The sequence below is a fragment of the Schistocerca piceifrons genome, chromosome 6 (genome assembly GCF_021461385.2).
Source record: "Schistocerca piceifrons isolate TAMUIC-IGC-003096 chromosome 6, iqSchPice1.1, whole genome shotgun sequence".
In the NCBI taxonomy this organism is placed as follows: domain Eukaryota; kingdom Metazoa; phylum Arthropoda; class Insecta; order Orthoptera; family Acrididae; genus Schistocerca; species Schistocerca piceifrons.
In genome coordinates this window covers 83,443,225-83,468,743 of record NC_060143.1, presented here as the reverse complement: position 1 = coordinate 83,468,743, position 25,519 = coordinate 83,443,225, and the positions used below count along the sequence as shown (strand labels likewise).

The 25,519-nt window shown below is 44.4% G+C and overlaps 1 protein-coding gene across 1 annotated transcript in view; it reads right to left on the bottom strand.

Moving 5' to 3' along the window:
- The window catches only part of LOC124802712 (ATP-binding cassette subfamily G member 4-like), a 338,917-nt gene that overhangs the window by 123,760 nt on the left and 189,638 nt on the right, over positions 1–25,519 (bottom strand). Inside the window, exon 2 of the mRNA XM_047263675.1 lies at positions 8,945–9,062. Within this exon, the coding sequence (XP_047119631.1) occupies positions 8,945–9,062 (118 nt within the window). The remainder of the gene's footprint in view (positions 1–8,944; positions 9,063–25,519) is intronic.

The window sequence follows — 25,519 nt, the reverse complement described above, 5'->3', positions numbered from 1 at the left end:
GTGGCAATTGAGATTAGAATAAACAGCAAAAATTTTAACAGGTACCAGGACTACACAATTAGCATGGCGTGGAGACGGGCTTTGGATATCGAGGCGGGAGCGGCAGTTTAAAACATGGTCGGCCCCTCGCGCCATTTGACGTAACTCATGTCGGCCATGCCCTTTGAAAGGAACCACCCCGGCATTCGCCTGGAGCGATTTAGGGAAATCACGGAAAACCTAAATCAGGATGGCCAGACGCGGGATTGAACCGTCGTCCTCCCGAATGCGAGTCAAGTGTCTAACCACTGCGCCACCTCGCTCGGTCCCGGAGCTGATGCCCAACTCGCCTTCCGCGCAAGCGTCGTTTCGAGGGCGACTCTCTGATTAGTACCAGATGCTGCAATCGTGTCTATATAAGCGGAAAACCACGTCAGCCCCGTTTCTTGCCATCGAGGATAAAACCCGACACCGACTAAAACTACAGCGGGATGCACCTGAGGTCTACGTCCTTCTACCATTATCCTCGCCTATCAAACGCTCATCGGCCCCATCCAAATCTACGGCGTAGCTGTCTGGGTGTCTGTGTCGCCTAATTTCCATAAGACCATTGAAATCCTGGAAAGACATGCACGCCGTTTAGCCTTCCGCATCCGCGTACTTCCCCCAACTCGCATCTCGTACCACGCCTTCTCCTCTTCTTACAGCATCTTCGGATCCGACACATTAATCGCATAACCCAGTCCCAGTACCCAATTTCCCACCCAATAATAACCAACCCATGTACTCTGTTGGGCCACTAAATCCAAATTTTATCTTCCATGAAACTTCACACTTCATCCATCCTCTCCCGCCGGAATTTTAACCAGCTCGCACTCTCCAACAAGGTAATCCGTCCCGAGATATACCCTTCCTTCCAACCCTAATCACAACGCTCGCCCTCACACCATCATCCCGTTCTCTCCTTCCCCTTCATCCACCTTGCTGACTTCCAGATGCTACCTGCGGTTCTACAGGGCCCATTAGTTATATTCATTATCGCACCTTCATCGTGACAATTTTTTCATGTATCGTCTAGCATCATCGCTACACCATGGCATCATTCGCATTCATCAGGGACTATACTGTAACTACAATTAAAAAATCGCCATACGAGTTTTAAAAACCATCAGTATTTCCCTTCTATGTGGATTTTACAAAAAGCTCGTTTGTTGTCATTCGTTTTTATGTAAAAATCGTAAATGTCGTCCACCAATGTGTTTTTTTATGAAATTGTCTGTTACTGTCATCTTTCACATTTTAACCATGTGTTAAATACAGTTTATCCCCTGACAGCTTTGTGGGCAATCGAAATAACAATAAAGAAAAAACAGCGGTGGCAGTCAGTGATTTTTACTCCTGACAGCAATGGCGGAGATAGCCATCGAAAGATCGAGTATTTTACACGAAATGACGAACCGAGCGAGGTGACGCAGTGGTAGCACACTGGACTCGCATTCGGGAGGACGACGATTCAAACCCGCGTCCGACCATCCAGATTTAGGTTTTCCGTGATTTCCCCAAATCGCTTCAGGCAAATGCCAGGATGGTTCCTTTCAAAGGGCCGGCACCAGTCTCGTGTGAATGCTCTGAAAAGCTAATCATCTGCATATCACAATCACAGCATCTTCTTCCTGGCGGTTAAATGTCGCGTCTGTAGCAAGTCATGTTCGTGGTGTAACAATTTTAATGGCCAGTAGTGTACTTATAAATTACTAATGTCGGCAGTTCTTCTCGATTCGAATTCTAGAATATTTATTTCATAGTTTCTATCACATGAGTGGCAACTGATTGCGAATTCGCTCTTGGCCCCTACACCTCTTGCATTCTGCATTGGCCGGCCGGAGTGGCCGTGCAGTTCTAGTCGCTACAGTCTGGAACCGAACTACCGCTACGGTCGCAGGTTCGAATCCTGCCTCGGGCATGGATGTGTGTGATGTCCTTAGGTTAGTTAGGTTTAATTAGTTCTAAGTCCTAGGCGACTGATGACCTCAGGAGTTAAGTCGCATAGTGCTCAGAGCCATTTGAACCATTCCGCATTTATGGTTTTCTTCTGTTCTCATTCACTGCGTGGTTAATGCGAAAACTGCAACTCTGAGCTTTGTCAGTTAGGATCGCAACATCCGTTCTTGAATTTTTACCTCAGCGCGGAGTGACGTACGAGGGCCGCTGAGAAACAAGTGGCCGATGAAAACGAGGCTCGTTACTGACTCGATGTCTAACTACTCTCAGGGAAAACGCCTCTGTCTCCGTATTTGGAACACTGACCTCAGAGACGAAGACGGAGCGCACCGCAACATTTTTGCACGTCAGAGTCCAGCTGCAGTTGCGTAACACACGACGTTCCTCTTGTGGCGGTTTGAAGACTTCCCGGTCCCGCCCATCGTGGTGTGACCTCTCGTAGCCTTATTGGGAAATAAGACGGGGAAAGCTTCAATAGCGTCGCCAGTTACATAACATCGTCCGACGAAGATAAACACAGAATTTCGCTGCAGTGTACGATCGGAGCAAATTCTGTGGTGCTTCTCTAAGTAAACTAACAGCAGCGCATCGACGAAGGCGACTTTCACTCTTGGGCTGTCCGGGGCCAACATGACGATATGAACACTACAGTACGATTTATCACGATTTCCGTCTTGTAGTACACTACTGGCCATTAAAATTGCTACACCACGAAGATGACGTGCTAAAGACACGAAATTTAACCGACAGGAAGAAGATGCTGTGATACGCAAATGATTAGTTTTTCAGAGCATTAACACAAGGTTGGCGTCGGTGGCGACACCTACAACGTGCTGACATGAGGAAAGTTTCCAGCCGATTTCTCATACACAAACAGCAGTTGACCGGCTTTACCTGGTGAAACGTTGTTGTGATGCCTCGTGTAAGGAGGAGAAATGCGTACCATCACGTTTCCGACTTTGATAAAGGTCGGATTGTAGCCTATCGCGATTGCGGTTTATCGTATCGCGGCATTGCTGCTCGCGTTGGTCGAGATCCAATGCTATTAGCAGAATATGGAATCGGTGGGTTCAGCAGGGTAATACGGAACGCCGTGCTGGATCCCAACTGCCTCGTATCACTAGCAGTCGAGATGACAGGCAACTTATCCGCATGGCTGTAACGGATCGTGCAGCCACGTCTCGATCCCTGAGTAAACAGATGGGGACGTTTGCAAGACAACAACCATCTGCACGAACATTTCGACGACGTTTTCAGCAGCATGGACTATCAGCTCTGAGACCGTGGCTGCGGTTACCTTTGACGCTGCACCACAGACAGGAGCGCCTGCGATGGTGTACTCAACGACGAACCTTAGTGCACGAATGGCAAAACGTCATTTTTTCGGATGAATCCAGGTTCTGTTTCCAGCATCATGATGGTCGCATCCGTGTTTGGCGACATCGCGGTGAACGCACATTGGAAGCGTGTATTCGTCATCGCCATACTGGCGTATCACCCGGCGTGATTGTATGGGGTGCCAATGGTTACACGTCTCGGTCACCTCTTGTTCGCATTGACGGCACTTTGAGCAGTGGACGTTACATTTCAGATGTGTTACGACCCGTGGCTCTACCCTTTATTCGATCCCTGCGAAACCCTACATTTCAGCAGGATAATGCAAGACCGCATGTTGCATGTCCTGTACGGGCCTTTCTGGATACAGAAAATGTTCGACTGCTGCCTGGCCAGCACATTCTCCAGATCTCTCTGGTCAATGGTGGCCAAGCAACTGGCTCGTCACAATACGCCAGTCACTACTCTTGATGAACTGTGGTATCGTGTTGAAGCTGCATGGGCAGCTGTACCTGTACACGCCATCCAAGCTATTTTTGACGCAATGCCAATGCGTATCAAGGCCGTTATTACGGCCAGAGTTGGTTGTTCTGGGTACTGATTTCTCAGGATGTATGCACCCAAATTGCGTGAAAATGTAATCACATGTCAGTTCTAGTATAATATATTTGTCCAATGAATACCCGCTTATCATCTGCATTTCTTCTTGGTGTAGCAATTTTAATGGCCAGTAGTGTAGATAATCTTGGTGTAGAGAAGCAGCTTTAATCCCTTAATAAAGGCAAGGCTTTCGGTCCAGATTATATACCACTTATGTTGTATGGTGATACAATAGTTCCATATTTAGCAATCATATACAACTGCTCACTATTCCGAAGATCCGCATCTAAAGACTGGAAAGTTACACAGGCTACACGAATATTTAAGAAAGGCAACAGGAGTAATCTGCTGAATTACAGACCCATATCACTAATGTCGATTTGCAGTAGGATTTTGGAACAATTACTGTGTTAGAAAATTATGAATTACCGATAAAGAAAACGATTGATTGACAAATAGTCAACGCAGATTCAGAAAATATCGTTCTTTTTAAACACGACTAGCTCTTTATTCGCAGAAAGTGAAGAGTGCTGTCGATAAGGGATATCAAACTGATTACATACTTTTAGATTCCTAGAAGGCTATGGACACCATTTCTCGTAAGAGTCTTCTAATCAAATTATCTGCCTATGGAGTATCGCCTCAGTTTTGTGACTGGATTAATGATTTCCTATCACAAAGGTCACAATTCGTATTAACCGACGGAAAGTCATCGAGTAAAACATATGTAATATCTGATGACCCACAAGGAAGTATTATAGGCCCTCTGCTGTTCCTGGTCTACGTAAACAATGTAGGAGACAACGTGAGCAACCGTCTCTTAGATTGTTTGCAGATGACGCAATCATTTACCGTCTTCTAAGGCTTCAGATGATCGAAACCAATTACAAACTACACCACGTTTGTTCGCCCTCTGCTAGAGTACTGCTGTGCGGTGTGGGATCTGCATCATGTAGGACTGACGGAGTACATCAGAAAAGTTCAGAGAAGGGCAGCTCATTTTGTATTATCGCGAAATATGGGAGAGAGCTCACTGACATGATACGTGATTTGGATTGGAAATCATTAAAACAAAAGCGTTTTCCGTTGCAGCAGGATTTTTTCGTAAAATTTTAATCAGCAACTTTCTCAGCAGACTGAGAACATATTCTGTTGTCACTCACCTACATCGGGAGAAATGATCTTCACAATAAAATAAGCGAAATCAGAGCTCACACAGATAAATTTAAGTGCTCGCATATTCACACGCGCCGTTCAAGAGTGCAACGGTAGAGAAATAACTTGAAGGTGGTTCGATTAACCCCCTGCCAGGCACCTAATTGTGAATTGCAGAGTAATCATGTAGATGTAGCTGAAATGCGAGGCTTAATTGCAACTTCCTCCCAATTACAAACGATGGGAATGAGGCATCTGAAATCCTAAAAATCATTGAAATTTGGAGAATACAAACTTCCGAATGTACCTGTGGAGAAAAGGCATTACCGCTTTTAAGCATAATGTAATATCGTCGCCCGCCCCGGCACAATATCGATAGTTGTGTCTCTGGAGAGCACGGAGCATGACGTAACCGTTAGCTAGAGGGTGTCGTGCATGAGCTTGGCGGTTATCAGACGTGTGTAGTGCCGCACATGTGGCCTGCAAAGACGCAAACTGCCGAATTTTTACGAATAATCGGTTAAAGCATCCACCGTGAAAGTTTTTTAGTTTACAGCAGTTTCAACAGTATCAGTATCAGTGATTTAATCATCTTGCTGGGCTTAGAAGCCTGTTGATATTTTTATCCTGTGTTGCGATTTAATTCTGGACTGGATTTTCTCATGTTGAGAAATGAGAAGGAGCGATTCGTTATCAACCGGTTTCGACAGACCTTGCTGTCAGGAAGAAGACCTGAGGATGACAGCGAGGTCTGACGAAACAGTTCGTTGATAATAAGGAAATTCTTGCGCGATCCTGGGTTTAGAATGTTTTTTTTTTTTTTTTTTTTTTTTTACTGAATTTGGGTTTTTAGATTCCATCTTCTTAAAACACAATACATTCCTTTGTCTGTTTGCACAAACATGTTTTGACAGCAATGTATCTTCTTCTGCGGGTTTCGATTTATTTCTGAGAGCACGTCACTTTTGAACTGGATTGCTACATGTTGGTTACTTTTAATGCCACTTATCATTTGACAGAATTTCATGTGCTACGTCAGTTCTGCATCTTTGATGTCTCTTCTTTTTTCATTGTAATTATACACACTATTTTCCATACCTTTTTAAACTTCACGTTCACCTGTTTTCACACGATTTTTACACAAAAACGGTTACGTCACCATATGCATAGAGAGATGCTATTTTATTGTCAATATAATGTTACTGGTAATGACATAGTGTCACATCCCGTTTGGTTCACCATTCGACATAACTCCTGTTCACTTTCGGCGAGCACTGCTATCCTGCCGGCGTACCGATCACGCCGGTTTTATCTCCACGAGAATCAACTCCCGCATCGAAGTATTCATTTACTTCTCTCATTTCCTTTTCAGTACGTAAATAAAACATCAGTATTGGCAATGAGAAACCATCCACTATGCATTTCCTGATTCTGGATTCTCGTGCCATTCCATCAGTGCCAACTGCCTCAGCCTGCTTCACATAAAGAGAATGGATTTAAAATACATAAAGACACGTTACTCCATTCCATTCCGCATATCCAAAAGCCTTCTGCGAGTGTACTAAAGGACAAAAGTCTGAATCAGGGCCAGCGCTTTACTTAGGTGTTTCGTGCAGCAAGGTGTTAGCGCTCACTGTGAGGTATGATGAGAAAGAACGGGGGTGTGTAGGCTGCTGGTTCTAACTAGCCAATGAGAGAGCAGCGGACCAACAACCTGTTTCAAAAGAGTAATATCACATTGTCACGCCAAATGATTGAAGCAATTTCACAGATTTGGTGTACCTATATTATTTGATATATTGTCTCATGACTTTGCACACACACAGAAAAACTCAAAGTTTTTTTGACATATCACAGATACTCCACATGTTCCCTAAACCTGCTGATTTTGCAGATATCAAGTCGATAATCAAAATGTTTCCACGTTCGGCGCAGCATGTCCCTATTAACCTGTTGAAAAGCACTGTTGATGAGAGTCCGTAGTTCTGGTAGTTTTGTTGGTGGAGGGGGAAAAAAAAACGCTTGGCCTTAGGTCGGGAGAGCGTGGAGGCCAACACGACATGAATTGCTGATCATCAACTCCATCGCGACCGATTCATCTGTTTCTCTATTTTCTGTTTAAGAATTCACGAACATCATGATGGGAATGGGGTAGAGCGCTATCGTGTTGGTAGATGAAGTCCGCAATGTTGTTCTCCAGTTGTGGCATGAGCCAGTTTTCCCGAATGTCCAGATACACCTATCCTGTAACGGTCTTCTCGCCGAAGAAGAAGGACCGTAAACTTTAAACCGCGGGACTGCATAAAACACATTAACTTTGGCGGATCTCGAATGTTCTGCGCTATAGCGGGGGGATTCTCTGTCCCTCAGGTCCGCACATCGTGGCTATTCACTGTGCCATTCACAAACAATGTTACTTCATCACTAAACATAAGTTTCTCACAAAACCCGGCCTCTTCCATAAGCTGTTGCAACTGTGCTGAAAATTCAAAGCGTCTGACTTTGTCTTAAGTTTCTATCGGACCAAACTGCAGAGGTCAACAGTCCCTAGGCTTGTTGTTGTTGTTGTGGTCTTCAGTCCTGAGACTGGTTTAATGCAGCTCTCCATGCTACTCTATCCTGTGCAAGCTTCTTCATCTCCCAGTACCTACTGCACCTACATCTTTCTGAATCTGCTTAGTGTATTGATCTCTTGGTCTCCCTCTACGATTTTTACCCTCCACGCTGCCCTCAAATGCTAAATTTGTGATCCCTTGATGCCTCAAAACATGTCCTACCAACCGATCCCTTCTTCTAGTCAAGTTGTGCCACAAACTTCTCTTCTCCATAATCCTACTCGATACCTCCTCATTAGTTACGTGATCTACCCACCTTATCTTCAGCATTCTTCTGTAGCACCACATTTCGAAAGCTTCTATTCTCTTCTTGTCCAAACTGGTTATCGTCCATGTTTCACTTCCATACATGGCTACACTCCATACAAATACTTTCAGAAACGACTTCCTGACACCTAAATCTATACTCGATGTTAACAAATTTCTCTTCTTCAGAAACGATTTCCTTGCCATTGCCAGTCTACATTTTATATCCTCTCTACTTCGACCATCATCAGTTATTTTACTCCCTAAGTAGCAAAACTCCTTTACTACTTTAAGTGTCTCATTTCCTAATCTAATCCCCTCAGCATCACCCGATTTAATTTGACTACATTCCATTATCCTCGTTTTGCTTTTGTTGATGTTCATCTTATATCCTCCTTTGAAGACACTGTCCATTCCGTTCAACTGCTCTTCCAAGTCCTTTGCTGTCTCTGACAGAATTACAATGTCATCGGCGAACCTCAAAGTTTTTACTTCTTCTCCATGAATTTTAATACCTACTCCGAATTTTTCTTTTGTTTCCTTTACTGCTTGCTCAATATACAGATTGAATAATCTGTAATCCTAGGCTTACACACTACTTAATCTAACTTAAGCTAACTCACGCTTTGGACAACACACACACACACACACACACACACACACACACACACACACACACACACACATACATACACACCCATGCCCGAGGGAGGACTAGAACCTCCGACGGGGGCAGCCGCGCGAACAGTGGCAAGGCGCCTGGGACCATGCGGCTACCCTTCGCAGCTCAGGGCTTATTCCAATTGCAGGCGGTAAGTACTAAGATGTAACTATCCTTATTATGAAACATTTAAGACATTACAGCATTTCTAAAGAAAAGAGACTTGTCTATTTTATACATGGGAGATCGATTCTTTAAAGAATCAGGAAATGCTGTTACTGGTTCTCACGTATTCAGGGAGGCGCCGATACCTTTTTAACACAACACTACAAACTAGAGGCAGGTCACTTACACGAGTCCCGCCAGCACGTTCATGAGGCTGCTCTTGCCGGCTCCGGACGGCCCCATGATCACGGAGAGCAGACCCGGCCGGAACTTGCCGCCCACGCCCTTCAGAATACTGCGCCGGCCTGCAACGAGCGTAACACACATCTTAGAAACGAATTTAACGTTCGCTTTCATTTATACAGAAGCACATGAGGGCCATTCGGAAAGTAAAGTCAGAAAGGTCGCGAAATGGAAACACAGCGAAAATCAAAAACGTTTTATTTGCAACAGTTTACTACCCTTTCCACCTACTTTTCTACACAGTCGTTGCTTCGACTTAGGCATAAGCCGTAGCGTTGTACAACTTTGCAGTACTCTCGTCATACACTACTGGCCATTAAAATTACTACACCACGAAGATGACGCGCTACAGATGCGAAATTTAACCGACAGGAAGAAGATGCTGTGATATGCAAATGATAAGCTTTTCAGAGCATTCACACAAGGTTGGCGCTGGTGGCGACACCTACAACGTACTGACATGAGGAAAGTTTCCAACCGATTTCTCATACACAAACAGCAGTTGACCACGTTGCCTGGTGAAACGTTGTTGTGATGACTCGTGTAAGGAGGAGAAATGGGTACTATCAAGTTTCCGACTTTGATAAAGATCGGATTGGAGCCTATCGTGATTGCGGTTTATCGTATCGCGACATTGCTGACTGTTAGCAGAATATGGAATCGGTGGGTTCAGGAGGGTAATACGGAACGCCGTGCTGGATCCCAACGGCCACCTATCACTAGCAGTCGAGATGACAGGCATCTTATCCGTATGGCTGTAACGGATCGTGCAGCCACGTCTCGATCCCTGAGACAACAGATGGGGACGTTTGCACGACAACAACCATCTGCACGAACATTTCGACGACGTCTGCAGCAGCATGGACTATCAGCTCGGAGACTATGGCTGCGGTTACCCTTGACGCTGCATCACAGACAGGAGCGACTGCGATGGTGTACTCAACGACGAACCTGGATGCACGAATGGCAAAACGTCATTTTCTCGGATGAATCCAGGTTCTGTTTACAGCATCATGATGGTCGCATACGTGTTTGGCGACATCGCGGTGAACGGACATTGGAAGCGTATTTTCGTCATCGCCGTACTGGCGTATCACCCGGTGTGATGGTATAGAGTGCCATTGGTTACACGTCTCGGTCAGCTCTTGTTCGCATTGACGGCACTTTGAACAGCGGACGTTACATTTCAGATGTGTTACGACCGATAGCTCTACCCTTCATTCGATCCCTGCGAAACCCTACATTTCAGCAGGATAATGCACGACCGGATGTTGCAGGTCCTGTACGGGCCTTTCTGGATACACAAAATGTTCGACTGCTGACCTGGCTAGCACATTCTCCAGATCTCTCACCCATTGAAAATGTCTATTCAATGGTGGCTGAACAACTGGCTCGTCACAATACGCCGGTCACTACTCTTGATGAACTGTGTTATCGTGTTGCAGCTGCATGGGCAGCTGTACCTGTACACGCCATCCGAGCTCTGTTTGACTCAATGCACAGGCGTATGACGGCCGTTATCACGGCCAGAGGTGGTTGTTCTGGGTACTGATTTCTCAGGATGTATGCACCCAAACTGCGTGAAAATGTAATCACATGTCAGTTCTAGTATAATATATGTGTCCAATGAATACCCATTTATCATCTGCTTTTCTTCTTAGTGTAGCAATTTTAATGGCCAGCAATGTATTTCCTTGTAGTGTTCATAACGTCTGACTAAAATCAGGTTTAACAGCATCGCCGGTGGCGTATTTATTGTGTGCACGTTGGTTCTTCTTCATTCGAGTAGATATTCTGAAGCCTACCCTGCTCATCATCGTGTTCCTCCTGCAATGATTCCCACATGATAGATTTCAACACCCCACTAGAACTGTTCCTTATCATTAACAAATTTAATGACATTAACAGAAAACCACTGTGTGTACCCGAGAAGGTAGTTTCCGCCGTCGCTTCCCACTCTTTCATTGCGCAGTAACACCGCGCACTGCACTTAAGGTGGAACGTGGGTACATCTCTACTCTGTTCAGTATGACCTGGGTGTGCTGAAAAGTAAAGCCTCAGAACGTTTTTATTCCGTTATCAGTATTCGTTGAGATATTATATATCGTGCATACTACTCGGTCGACTTTCGCGCTTCACTGAGACAAGTTGCAACCCTCTGCCGACAGAGGGCTCCGAAGTGTAACGTGTAACATGGCGGTGTGTAACGTGACCACGTCAGTGCTTGAGAAACAGCGTGCTGTAATCGACTTTCGAATTCGACGGGTTCGTCTTCACATAGAGCACAACAATGCCAGAGCGCACACAAACACTGCGACATTTGCAGTAATACGACGCCTTGGGTTCATTGTCATCGATCATCCTCCATAGAGTCCCGAGTTCCATTTTTCCAAAACTTAATGAACACGCGGAATTTGCTTTGATACTGATGAGGCGGTGCAAGCTGAGGTGAGGTTATTCTCCGTCAAGAAAGTCAAATATTCTACAGTGACGATATTAGAAAAAGGTCTCTCGTTGGGAGAAATGTGTTCGTTTCCAGGGTGACTATGTTGAGAAATAAAGGACAAAGAAGTAGAAAATTAATAAAACTTGTTTTATTTAAAAAACCTTAAGCGTTTTCACATTAAAAATTTGGAGGCAGCAATGGACCTGGAAGAGCAGCTGAACGGAATGGACATGGTCTTGAAAGGAGGATATAAGATGAACATCAACAAAAGCAAAACAAGAATAATGGAATGCAGTCGAATTAAATCGGGTGATGCTGCGGGAATTAGATTAGGAAATGAGACACTTCAAGTAGTAAATGAGTATTGCTATTTGGGGAGCAAAATAACTGATGATGGTCGAAGTAGAGAGGATATAAAATGTAGACTGGCAATGGCAAGGAAAGTGTTTCTGAAGAAGAGAAATTTGTTAACATCGAGTATTGATTTAAATGTCAGGAAGTCGTTTCTGAAAGTATTTGTATGGAGTGTGGCCATGTATGGAAGTGAAGCGTGGCCGATATATAGTTTAGAAAAGAAGAGAATAGAAGCTTTCGAAATGTGGTGCTACGGAAGAATGCTGAAGATTTAATGGGTAGATCACATAACTAATGAGGAGGTATTGAATAGAATTGAAGAGAAGAGAAGTTTGTGACACAACTTGGCTAGAAGAAGGGATCGGTTGGTAGGGCATATTCTGAGGCGTCAAGGGATCACCAATTTAGTATTGGAGGGCAGCGTGGAGGGCAAAAATCGCAGAAGGAGACCAAGAGATGAAGACACTAAACAGATTCAGAAGGATGTAGGTTGCAGTAGGTATTGGGAGATGAAAAACCTTGCACAGGATAGAGTAGCATGGAGAGCTGTATCAAACCAGTCTCTGGACTGAAGACCACAACAACAACAACAACAACTCCTTCGACAAGCGGTGGCACCGAGCAAAGTTACCACACCCCGAACAGAAGCAGAAGCTTACGTTTCATCCAACTCGCCAAAATTGTGAATCTGTTTAAATTTAAAAAGATGGAACTGGCATCAGACCTGTCTATAGGAGCTAGTTTTTTGATTGTAGTTTTGTTTACGGCACCACATTTTTAAGACGACGTGCGGGAAGTTTGCGAAATTCATTTCCTGATGACGTTAACGAATTTTGTACAAGCGGGTAATTTTTTTGCTACTGGAATGAGGTGTACATTTTATGAGAATTAAACGTTAAGGATAAATTATATTTCCACCTGCTCCGAATTGGAACCCTGCCACAGGCGTACTACAAGACGTGTACCTTAAAGAGAGACAAAAAAAAAAAAAAAAAAAAAAAGAAAAAAAGAAACGGCGAAGCATCACGAAAGAAATATCCAAATGGGTCGGAAATCGGTAGGTGATGTAAGTGTGCAGACAAAAATATTATGACAGTTTCAGAAAAATTCGATTATATATTCTGGAAGGGTCTGCAGATACGTCCTTGGGCCTAGAATGTCATTGATTGGGGTACAGTTGTCTTCAGTGATGAGTCCTATTTCGAACTGAGCCCGGATGACCAGCAAAGACGTGTCTGAAGACGCTTAGGAGAGCGTTGTGATATCAACCTGGCTTTCGCCCGCCATACGTCTCGACAGCAGAGGTGATAGTTTTGGATGGCTTTTCATTTCACAGCAGGACCACTTTGGTTGCCATCCGCGGCACCGTTACGGCACGGCGGTACATCGACGATACTCTACACTCTGTTTTGTTGCAATTCATGGTGAGCCACACGGGGCTTACATTTCAACCTTGTCTTTGTGCTTCCCAAGCCCTACCTTGGCGAGCAAGGCCGCCGCAACTTTGTCCTATTGAGAATGTTTGGGCCTTATGGACAAAGCCCCCCAGCCACCTAGGGATTCTGAAGATAGGAAATGGACAAAATTTGGCACTATATGCCTCAGGAGGACATCGAACAACTCTGTGAATCTATGTCAAGCCGGATAACTGCTTGCATAAGGTCCAGAGGTAGACTAACCCGTTACTGACTTGCTCAATTTGGAAGCTCTTTCTCTTGAATGAATCATTCAGTTTTTCTGAAATTGTAATGATTTGTTTTTCTGTACATATACGAGTACATCGCATCTACCCATTTCCGTCCCGAGCGTATTTAGAGTTAAACGCGACGCACGTTGCTACACTCGCGTGTCAGGAGCTAAGAAGTCGTGTGTAGAATTTGATTACGAGAAACAGATCGCTATGTCCCTAATTGTCATATTACTCCGTTTCCTGATCAACCAGGGTTAAGTGATCTCTCTCAGTCAGCAGCGACGTTAACCACGGACATGACGACGTATCGAATCCTCAACATATGTACGTATTTTGGTAATCCGCTTATCTCGCATCAGAATCTGTTGCCATAGCACATTAACGCCAAATTTAGCCGCGCTGTCCTAACGGATACGATCGTCGTACGTCCCACATTGATTTCTGCGATTATTTACGCAGTGTTGCTTGTCTGTTAGCACTGACAACTCCATGCCAACGCCGCTTCTCTCGGTCGTTAAGTGAAGGCAATCGGCCACTGCATTGACCATGGTGAGAGGTAATGCCTAAAATTTGGTATTCTCGACTGACCCTTGACACTGTGGATCTAACGATTTCCAAATTGGAATGTGCGAACGCGTCTAGCTCCAGCTACCATTCCGCGTTCCATGTTTGATAACTCCCGTCGTACGGCCATAATTACCTCTTCGAACACCTTTTCATGTGAATTAACTGAGTACAAATACAACTCCACCACTGCACTGCCCTTTCATACCTTTTGTACACGATTCTACCGCCATCTGTGTATGTACATACAGTTATCCCACGACTTTTGTAACCTCAGTGTATAATTTAAGGGAAGATGGTAAGAAAGCGTGGTCTTGGTCGGAGAAGAGTTTCGGGGTCTGCAACATAAGGAGCGAGTGGAGTTAGTAGTAAAGAAATAATAAATTAAAACTTCACACTTGACGATAAAGTTTACGTATGAAAAGCGGAAGTGTATTTAACGATTAACTCCTTTCCTCTCATTGTTTTGTTGGTGTGCTGGCTAGAAAAAGTTTCTGTAAAGTTTGAAACTATGTGTAACTTTAGTTGAAAGTTACTCAGCAGCCTTGTTATCAAATACAGGACGGATATTGTCTGAGAAATTTGTGCGCCATGAGTTACGCTGCGTCAACACATATAAATAGTGTCTGACTTAAATATCTGGCTTATTGTGAGACCTTTATTGTTAGATTGTATCTCATAACGAGTAGATTAAATTCGGTCAATAATTATGAAATAGTGAAAATCAAATTTTTGTTGCCCCTGAAAGCCGTTAGACAGGCAATCAGCAACCGCGATCGAGTGACCTTAGCCACTTACTAACATAGAGCTGTTGTTGTTGTTGTTGTTGTTGTTGTTTGTTGTGTGATACTAGAAAAAGTCAGGAGCAAAGTCGTTAAATCTTATGAATGGAAACGCTCGAAGCCGCTCTCTCGGTCACGGAAATACCATGCATGGACAAGGTCAATCGAGATAAACTGGTTTGCGTGTCAAGTGCCCACTTCACGAAAGAAAGACTTCCTGGTGGCCCACTGCTCTCTGTTAACAAGATAATTGAAAGAGATGTTGGGTTTGTGAATATAAACTAGAACATTGTGGTGAAGTTAGGCAGGATGGTGTTTGAGAAAGAAGAGGAGGCTGGAAAATCATTACAGCTAGAAATTATTAGCAATAAAGTGCAGGAGAAATGACGTCATAAAAACTGAGATGCTGAAAAACTAGCTTATATCAAAACGAAGTTGCTGCAGCTTCTTTTACAACGGAGTTCGATTCTTTAAAGTATCGGCAGTGTGTGGGAGGGTTGCTGGTAAATTAATAATTCCCGTGACCGTGAGAAATGAAAACAAACAAATTTACAGAGCGCAATGAATGGTCAAAGAGGAATACAAGTTGCTTGAATGTGAAGGCGGGCCGGCCGGTGTGGCCGTGCGGTTCTAAGCGCTTCAGTTTGGAACCGCGTGACCGCTACGGTCGCAGGTTCGAATCCTGCCTCGGGCATGGATGTGTGTGATGTCCTTAGGTTAGTTACGTTTAAGTAGTTCTAAGTTCTATGGGACTGATGACCTGAGTAGTTAAGTCCCATAGTGCTCAGAGCCATTTTTTTGTGAAGGCGGTAACTGTAGTCGTGGGGTGAAGTTTTGGTAACTGCGGATAGTTGTTGCAGCTACAGATGTCGCAAAATTCGCTGAATCCATGACGCGTCTCCAGGCGTGAGCTTCACCCCACTACACCCTATATAGCTGTCAGTCTACAAGTAATTTTAAAGGGGCTTATAGTCAGGTGACCTAGCTGGTTCCCTCCAAGGCCAGATACGCAGTTTGTTTTGTCAAGAAATGCAAACGCAGGTGTATCTACCACAGAGTTAGCGGGAGAGGCCGAAATGTGCTACTCATTGAGTAACGCCACAGCCTGCAGGGTGATTTCAGCAACGTGTGCCGGCTCGGAGCGGCTCAGTCGGCCCCGGGAGGAAAGGCTGTCGGGTCGCAGGGTCGGTGACTGGCGGAACCGCACAAGTGTGCCGCGTCCTACTGCGGTGGACCGCTCCTGTTACGTCACCGCACCCGGGAGCAGCGCAAAAAGGAAGAAAAACCCGCGCGCTCGTCGACGAGTGGCTTTCTCCTTCGCGGCCTCTAGTGCTCCGGCCACACGATGGATGAACACTGTCGGGACGCACACACCAGGGGGAGAACGAGTAACCCGGAAGCGTCCTGTTTAGTATTACGAGGTTGACTTTTGGGCGCAGACTGTTAGGTGTCTCTCCACTAGAATTGTAAAATTGCCGTAAGGTACTGTAAAGTATCGTAAGTATATGTAAACAATGGTAGTTTTCCTAGTAGACTTGGTCAGTTAAGATCGTAACCACGTTACCTGTACGTTAGGTGTGTTGCATACCTATTGGGCGTTATCTCGTCTCGATCACTTTGTTTATGTGTGTAATCAGTGTCTAACCAGATTACGCTAGAAACTGGAAGTGGTGAACTGTTTATAAACTGAGTGTTTGTGTTTGTATGACCCACACTTAATTGGAAGGATGGTGTGAGGTGGAGCGTTGTGACTAGGGACAGAAAGAGAGGTATGAATGTGTAGTGTCTGCTCTTTCGGATATGTCCGAAAGAACAGACACTACACATTCATATAATTTGATAAGCCTAGCTCAGCAATGAATCCACCCTCTTCAGTGCAGGTGCACAAATATGTCCGAACTCCAGTGGGAGTCTCGGAAGAGTAGGTATGGAGGAAATGGACAGGGGCTGCAGATAGGTGGCGCTTGATGGGAGTGTGGATCGGCCGTGAGGCGCGCCGAGGTAGCCCGTACAGTTGCGATAACACTGTCTCCGCACCTGCCTAGTAAGCAGGAGATACCGGGTTCGAATCTCAGTCCAGTACACATTTTTACTCGTCGCCGCCGATTCTGCGTAATGTCCCAATGCAGCTGACAGCAGTGATCCCTCCCCTTTCCTTTCATTTCTTCCCCTCTCCACCTTTAATTTACATAAAAGACGGATATATCTCAGGATAGATTTCATAGTTGGGAAGTTAGAGTTCGTTGAAACTGCGTCGAGAGAAAGTAGATAAGACAATGAAGGTGTATGCAAGGTGAAATGTGGATGTAGTGTTGCACCTGAGTACCTGGTTTCGTGATTAGTGAGCGGGATATTGTGTGCCGGGACTGGGTTTTGCGATTAACTTATTGGATCTAAAGATTCTCTAGGAAGAGAAGTAGGTGTGCGGAATGAATGAGATGGTGTTGGATGAGACTTGGGGAAGGTAGGTACATGACCCTTCAATTTAAAATAACCTTAAATGTTTATTTGTTCATCGATTCTGTATCAAAACTCCTATCGCAATTTTCTTAAAAAATAACAGATTTTTAGTGATATTTCCCCCTATGTCTCGAGAAACTGTCAAATATTAAATAGCTTCTTGTTTTGGATCATAATTTCTCGTACATCGCTGTCAATCTTGTGGCGCGATCTCTGTGATGTATCGGGAAATCTGGAGCCCGTCAGAGCGCGACTGTCCTTAGTCAGCCGTAGAGCGAGCTAAGAAGTTTGCTTAGTTATTGGTGAGCGTACTTCCACTGTCGTTTGCAGTTTTTCGATTGCTGACCTGAAAGAGCTGCGTGTCTGTGTCAGGTTACGTTTAAAACTTGAGAAAACCGCTGCATAAACGTAAACAGATGTTGAAGCAAGTTTTTCAATCTTTTGGAGACAACGTACTATGTCAGACCAAGACTTAAGACTTGTATAAAGGTTCAGAAACGGGGCTACTATAGACTGATGATGGGGACCGTTCCGGTCGGCCTTCAATTGGCATCACACCAGAAAATATTCAGAAAGTGAGGGATCGAATTTCACAGTATCGTAGACGGCTCATCGGAGGCCTCTGCAATACCTTGGGAATACTATATGGTACATATCAACGCAGTGAGTCAGAATAAACATGAGAAGGATTCCGGCGTAGGCTCTGCCACGACTCTTTCAAGCCAATCAGAAGCGGTTTCACGTGCAAGTCTGTAGGGAAATTGAACAACTCCTCAAAGACGTTCGAGACTTTCAAGGTCATGACTGGTGATGAATGTGGATTGATGCCTACGATCCTCAAACTAAACTGGAATAATCGCAATGAAGGAGCGTTTGACCAACTAGGTCCGAAAAAGCTCGATAAGTCAAGAGTAACAGTAAGTCCTTGCTTTTTTACTTTTTTGATACTGACAGGGTTGTTCATAAAGAGTTCATCCTTGGTCGTGTGACGATCAGTAAACAACTTTATGGCTATGTTACAAGTCGTTTGAGAGTGGATGTGAGGAGAAAAGTTCACGGTATTGGCTTACGGACGACTAAGTGAAAAAAGAACTGAAGCATGCAGAAGACACGATCGGATGTTTATGTGACTTCGTGCACTGGCACACCATCGGCGAGTATGCAGATCATTAGAGTTGCAGTTCTTTGTAGCAGGTAGAATGGAATTAGTGCTAATCGTTTTTAGTCTTATTACAAGGATTAGTAGAGCATATACAGGGAGCGATCAGTATCAGATATTGAGTGATTACTATGAAGCACACTAACTGCCAAGTACTCGTCTGAGACAGCTTTAAGCCAGCCGAAGTGGCCGTGCGGTTAAAGGCGCTGCAGTCTGGAACCGCAAGACCGCTATGGTCGCAGGTTCGAATCCTGCCTCGGGCATGGATGTTTGTGATGTCCTTAGGTTAGTTAGGTTTAACTAGTTCTAAGTTCTAGGGGACTAATGACCTCAGCAGTTGAGTCCCATAGTGCTCAGAGCCATTTGAACCATTTGAGACAGCTTTATCAGCACCTGACAGAGTTTGAAAGGAATCTCGCTGTGTGTCTGCATTTGGCCGCTAGTCGAATTGTGTAATATTCAGATTTGAGGGACATTGAAAGGTGGCAGTTTTCCGAGGTAAGACTGCATGGAACGTGACGGTAGGCATATTCGTCGTCAGAGTTCCGGTCGCACCTACTTGGCCACTGCCATATTGTGCACGAAGCAGATCGTAACCCCTTCACATATGCGCCTGCCATCGAAGAAGTAGTAATGGACCTCCTGCAAGGTTCTGTGTCATCCCGGACCGTTGGTCGGAGATCGGAGATTAACAGCATCCGGACCAGGGATTAACATCACAGACTTAGGCTGCAGTTAAGACCTCAACAGAAATGGATGCGTTTGGAGTAGTGCCCTGACCGGATAGCATGGCCTGCTGATGGATGGTATCACATTACATTCAGCGACAAATCGCGATTCTGCACTACACGGGATGACCGTCGTCACTGTGTATGGCGGCGACATGGGAAGAGCTCCCATTCTTCCAGTGTGTTGGAGAAGAACAGCAGTGTAAGTCCTGGCTGCTGTGGGGAGTTACAGGGTACGACTTCAGGTCCATGCTCGTGGTGACTGTGGGAACAATGACGGCACAATGGTACTTCACAGACATAATCTGTGCTCATGCGATAGTATTGTAGCGTCATTTTTGAACAGAACAATACTCATCTACAGATGGTACAGGGTGTTTCAAAAATGACCGGTATATTTGAAACGGCAATAAAAACTAAACGAGCAGCGATAGAAATACACCGTTTGTTGCAATATGCTTGGGACAACAGTACATTTTCAGGCGGACAAACTTTCGAAATTACAGTAGTTACAATTTTCAACAACAGATGGCGCTGCAACTGATGTGAAAGATAAAGAAGACAACACAGTCTGTGGGTGCGCCATTCTGTACGTCGTCTTTCTGCTGTAAGCGTGTGCTGTTCACAACGTGCAAGTGTGCTGTAGACAACTTGGTTTATTCCTTAGAACAGAGGATTTTTCTGGTGTTGGAATTCCACCGCCTAGAACACAGTGTTGTTGCAACAAGACGAAGTTTTCAACGGAGGTTTAATGTAACCAAAGGACCGAAAAGCGATACAATAAACGATCTGTTTGAAAAATTTCAACGGACTGGGAACGTGACGGATGAACGTGCTGGAAAGGTAGGGCGACCGCGTACGGCAACCACAGAGGGCAACGCACAGCTAGTGCAGCAGGTGATCCGACAGCGGCCTCGGGTTTCCGTTCGCCGTGTTGCAGCCGCGGTCCAAATGACGCCAACGTCCACGTATCGTCTCATGCGCCAGAGTTTACACCTCTATCCGTACAAAATTCAAACGCGGCAACCCCTCAGCGCCGCTACCATTGCTGCACGAGAGACATTCGCTAGCGATATAGTGCACAGGATTGATGACGGCGATATGCATGTGGGCAGCATTTGGTTTACTGACGAAGCTTATTTTTACCTGGACGGCTTCGTCAATAAACAGAACTGGCGCATATGGGGAACCGAAAAGCCCCATGTTGCAGTCCCATCGTCCCTGCATCCTCAAAAAGTACTGGTCTGGGCCGCCATTTCTTCCAAAGGAATCATTGGCCCATTTTTCAGATCCGAAACGATTACTGCATCACGCTACTGGACATTATTCGTGAATTTGTAGCGGTACAAACTGCCTTAGACGACACTGCGAACACCTCGTGGTTTATGCAAGATGGTGCCCGGCCACATCGCACGGCCGACGTCTTTAATTTCCTGAATGAATATTTCGATGATCGTGTGATTGCTTTGGGCTATCCGAAACATACAGGAGGCGGCGTGGATTGGCCTCCCTATTCGCCAGACATGAACCCCTGTGACTTCTTTCTGTGGGGACACTTGAAAGACCAGGTGTACCGCCAGAATCCAGAAACAATTGAACAGCTGAAGCAGTACATCTCATCTGCATGTGAAGCCATTCCGCCAGACACGTTGTCAAAGGTTTCGGGTAATTTCATTCAGAGACTACGCCATATTATTGCTACGCATGGTGGATATGTGGAAAATATCGTACTATAGAGTTTCCCAGACCGCAGCGCCATCTGTTGTTGAAAATTGTAACTACTGTAATTTCGAAAGTTTGTCTGCCTGAAAATGTACTGTTGTCCCAAGCATATTGCAACAAACGTTGTATTTCTATCGCTGCTCGTTTAGTTTTTATTGCCGTTTCAAATATACCGGTCATTTTTGAAACAGCCTGTACGTGTATCTATGAACTGTCCGTGTGATATCTAAGTGCTCCTGAGGCCTATCCATGATAGAACATGTTATGGAACCATTTCGGCCGTCACTTCGCATCAGTGCCAGTACAGCCGTTCTGGGCCATCTTGCCTCCGGAGAGGATACAATGGCCTTCGACATCCTTCCCATCCGAATCAGTGCATGTATCTAGACCGAAGTGGGAGCATCGTCATTATGACGAATATTTATCTATAAATTTCTTTCTATTTTGTAATCACTGAAACGGGAGTCGATTTAGAAGAGATAGGGGATTCAGTATTAGGATTAGAATTTAAGAGAGTTTTGCAGGACTTAAGATCAAAAAAGGCACAAGGGATCGATAACATTTCATCAGAATTACTAAAATCATTGAGGGAAGTGGCAACAAAATGGCTATTCACGTTGGCATGTAGAATGTATGAGTCTAGCGACATACCATCTAACTTTCGGAAGCCGGCCGGAGTGGTCGAGCGGTTCTAGCCGCTACAGTCAGGAACCGCGCGACCGCTACGGTCGCAGGTTCGAATCCTGCCTCGGACATGGATGTGTGTGATGTCCTTAGGTTAGTTAGGTTTAAATAGTTCTAAGTTCTATGGGACTGATGACCTCAGAAGTTAAGTCCCATAGTGTTCAGAGCCATTTTTTGACTTTCGGAAAAATATCATCCACACAATTCCGAAGACTGCAAGAGCTGACAAGTACGAGAATTATCGCACAATCAGCTTAGCATCTCATGCATCCAAGTTGCTGATGAGAATAATATGCAGAAGAATGGAAAAGAAAATTGAGGATGTGTTAGATAACGATCAGTTTGGCTTCAGGAAAGTTAAAGGCACCAAAGAGGCAATTCTGACGTTGCGGTTGATAATGGAAGCAAGACTAAAGAAAAATCAAGGCACGTTCATAGGATTTGTCAACCTGAAAGAAGCGTTTGACAATGTAAAACGGTGCAAGATGTTAGAAATTCTGAGAGAAGTAGGAGTAAGCTATAGGGAGAGACGGGTAATATACAATATGTACAAGAGCCAAGAGCGAATAATAACAGTGGACGACAAAGAACGAAGGGCTCGGGTTAAAAAGCGTGTAAGACAGGGATGTAAATTTTTGCCCCTACTGTTCAGTCTGTACACTGAGAAAGCAATGATGGAAATAAAAGAAAGGTTCAGGAGTGGAATTAAAATTTGACGTGAAAGGATATCAGTGATTCGATTCGCTGATAACACTGCTATTCTAACTGAAAGTGAAGAAGAATTACATGATTTGCTCAATGGAATAAACAGTCCAATGAGTACAGAATACGGACTGAGAGTAAATCTAAGAAAGATGAAAGTAAGGAGAAGTAGCAGAAATGAGAACAGCGAGAGACTTAACATCGGGTAGATGAAGTTAAGGAATTCTACTACCCAGGTTGTAAAATAACCAATGATGGACGGAGCAAAGAGGGACATCAAAAGCAGACTAGCGCTATTAAAAAGGGCATTCCTGGCCAAGAGAAGTCTACTAGTATCAACATAGACCTTAATTTGAAGAAGAAATTTCTGAGAATGTACGTTTGGAGCACAGCATTTTATGGTAGTGAAACATGGACTGTGGGAAAACCGGAACAGAAGAGAATTGAAACATTTGAGATGTGATGCTACAGGCGAATGTTGAAAATTAGGTGGACTGATAAGGTAAGGAATGAGGATATTCTGCGCAGAATCGGAGAGGAAAGGAATTTGTGGGTAACACTGACAAGGAGAAGGTACAGGATGATAGGGCATCTCTTCATACATCAGAGAACGACTTCCATGGTACTAGAGGGAGCTTTAGAGGGTAAAAGCTGTAGAGGAAGACAGACTGCAATACAGGGTGATTCAAAAAGAATACCACAACTTTAGGAATTTAAAACTCTGCAACGACAAATGGCAGAGCTAAGCACTATCTGTCGGCGAATTAAGGGAGCTATAAAGTTTCATTTAGTTGTACATTTGTTCGCTTGAGGCGCTGTTGACTAGGCGTCAGCGTCAGTTGATGCTGAGATGGCGACCGCTCAACAGAAAGCTTTTTGTGTTATTGAGTACGGCAGAAGTGAATCGACGACAGTTGTTCAGCGTGCATTTCGAACGAAGTATGGTGTTAAACCTCCTGATAGGTGGTGAATTAAACGTTGGTATAAACAGTTTACAGAGAATGGGTGTTTGTGCAAAGGGAAAAGTTCTGGACGGCCGAGAACGAGTGATGAAAATGTAGCACGCATCCAGCAAGCATTTGTTCGCAGCCCAGGAAAATCGACTCGCAGAGCTAGCAGAGAGCTGCAAATTCCACAATCAACTGTATGGAGAGTCCTACGAAAAAGGTGAACGTTTTCTGTGCCATTTCAGCCAATAAAGTTTTTGGTCCCTTTTTCTTCGAAGGTGCTACTGTAACTGGACTACAGTATCTGGAGATGTTAGAGAATTGGCTGTTCCCTCAGCTCGAACAAGAAGCACAACAATTCATATTTCAGCACTTATCTGTCCGTAACTATCTGAACGTCAACTACCCGAGGCGATGGATCGGCCGCCAGGCAGCCCGTGACAGAGCGCTTCATTACTGGCCTCCAAGAAGCCCTGATCTTACCCCCTGCGATTTTTTCTTATGGGGGTATGTTAAGGATATGGTGTTTCGGCCACCTCTCCCAGCCACCATTGATGATTTGAAACGAGAAATAACAGCAGCTATCCAAACTGTTACGCCTGATATGCTACAGAGAGTGTGGAACGAGTTGGAGTATCGGGTTGATATTGCTCGAGTGTCTGGAGGGGGCCATATTGAACATCTCTGAACTTGTTTTTGAGTGAAAAAAAACCTTTTTAAATACTCTTTGTAATGATGTATAACAGAAGGTTATATTATGTTTCTTTCATTAAATACACATTTTTAAAGTTGTGGTATTCTTTTTGAATCACCCTGTACATGAGATTGTAGTTTGCAGGTGCTACTCTGAGATGAAGAGGTTGGGACAGGAAAGGAATTCATGGCGGACAGCGTCCAACCAGTCAGAATAATAATAATAACAATAATAATAACAATAAAATCACTGGAATAACATCACATGCTCTCTCAGCCCGTGAAGTTTCGTTTCCTTTCTTCCCATCGTCCAGGGTGACTCACTGTTTTTGTGAGGCAGTGTGGTTAACTACACATTCGCAGGGGATTCGGAACATAACTGGTGAGCTGAGGCCGAGATCGCCAACTACAGTACTTTTGTCATTGCTGTCGTTCCTGGAGATGTAATGTTGGTGGCCGTCAGTATAGCTAAGAGAGCAGAAGCTCATCAACAGTTTGTTGCTAAGAATAACAGTGTAAGGCAAGTGATAAAAGTTCATGTTTCAATGGACACAAATAGGATGTGAATTTGAAATGTGTTCTGAGGAACAGTTTGATTAAAAAAATGCAGGAAGAAGGTGGCAACACACTCAAATACACTGCGCATAGAGGCACAGGCACTGGTCTATTCTGTTGCTGATTATTGTACCCCTGTCTGGACTAGAAGTTTTCATGTTGAAAAGATAGATGTACACCTTAACGATACAGTGAGGCTAATATCTGGAACACTCAAAACCATGCCTGCTCGGTGGCTACCTGTTCTCTCGACCATTTCCCCTCCGCTCTTAGGCGACAGCTGCAGGTGATTTGAGAGTGGAACAATATCAGCCATTTCTCGGTTACCAAAGCTCATCCAATAAACAATACACCGAGTTCCTTACCCCATGTTGTTGTTATTGTTGTGGTCTCCAGTGCGAAGATGATTTGATAGAGCTCTACAAGCTACTCTATCCTGTGTAAGCTTCTTCATCTCCGAATAACTACTGCAACCTACATCTTTCTGAATCTGCTTACTACATTCATCTCTTGGTCTCACTCTACGATTTTTACCAACTGCACTTTCTTCCAGTACCAAATTCGTGATCCTTCGATGTCTTACAATGTGTCCTATCAACCCATCCCTTCTTCTAGACAGGCTGTGTCACAAATTTCTCTTCTCCGCAATTCTATTCACTACCTCCTCATTAATAAGTGATCTACCCATCTAATGGTCAGTATTCTTTTGTGGCACAACAATTCAAAACCTTCTACTCTCTTCTTGTCTAAACAGTTTATCGTCCAAGTTTCACTTTCATGCATGGCTACACTTCACACAAATACTTTCACAAAAGACTTCCTAATACTTAAATCTATTTTCGATGTTAACAGATTTCTGTTCTTCAGAAAACGTTTCCTTGTCATTGCCAGTCTACATTTTATATCCTCTCTACTTCGGCGATCGTCAGTTATTTTGCTGCCCAAATAGCAAAACTCATTATTACTTTTAGAGTCTCGTTTCCTAACCTAATTCCATCGGCATCACCTGGTTTAATTAGACTACATTCCAATA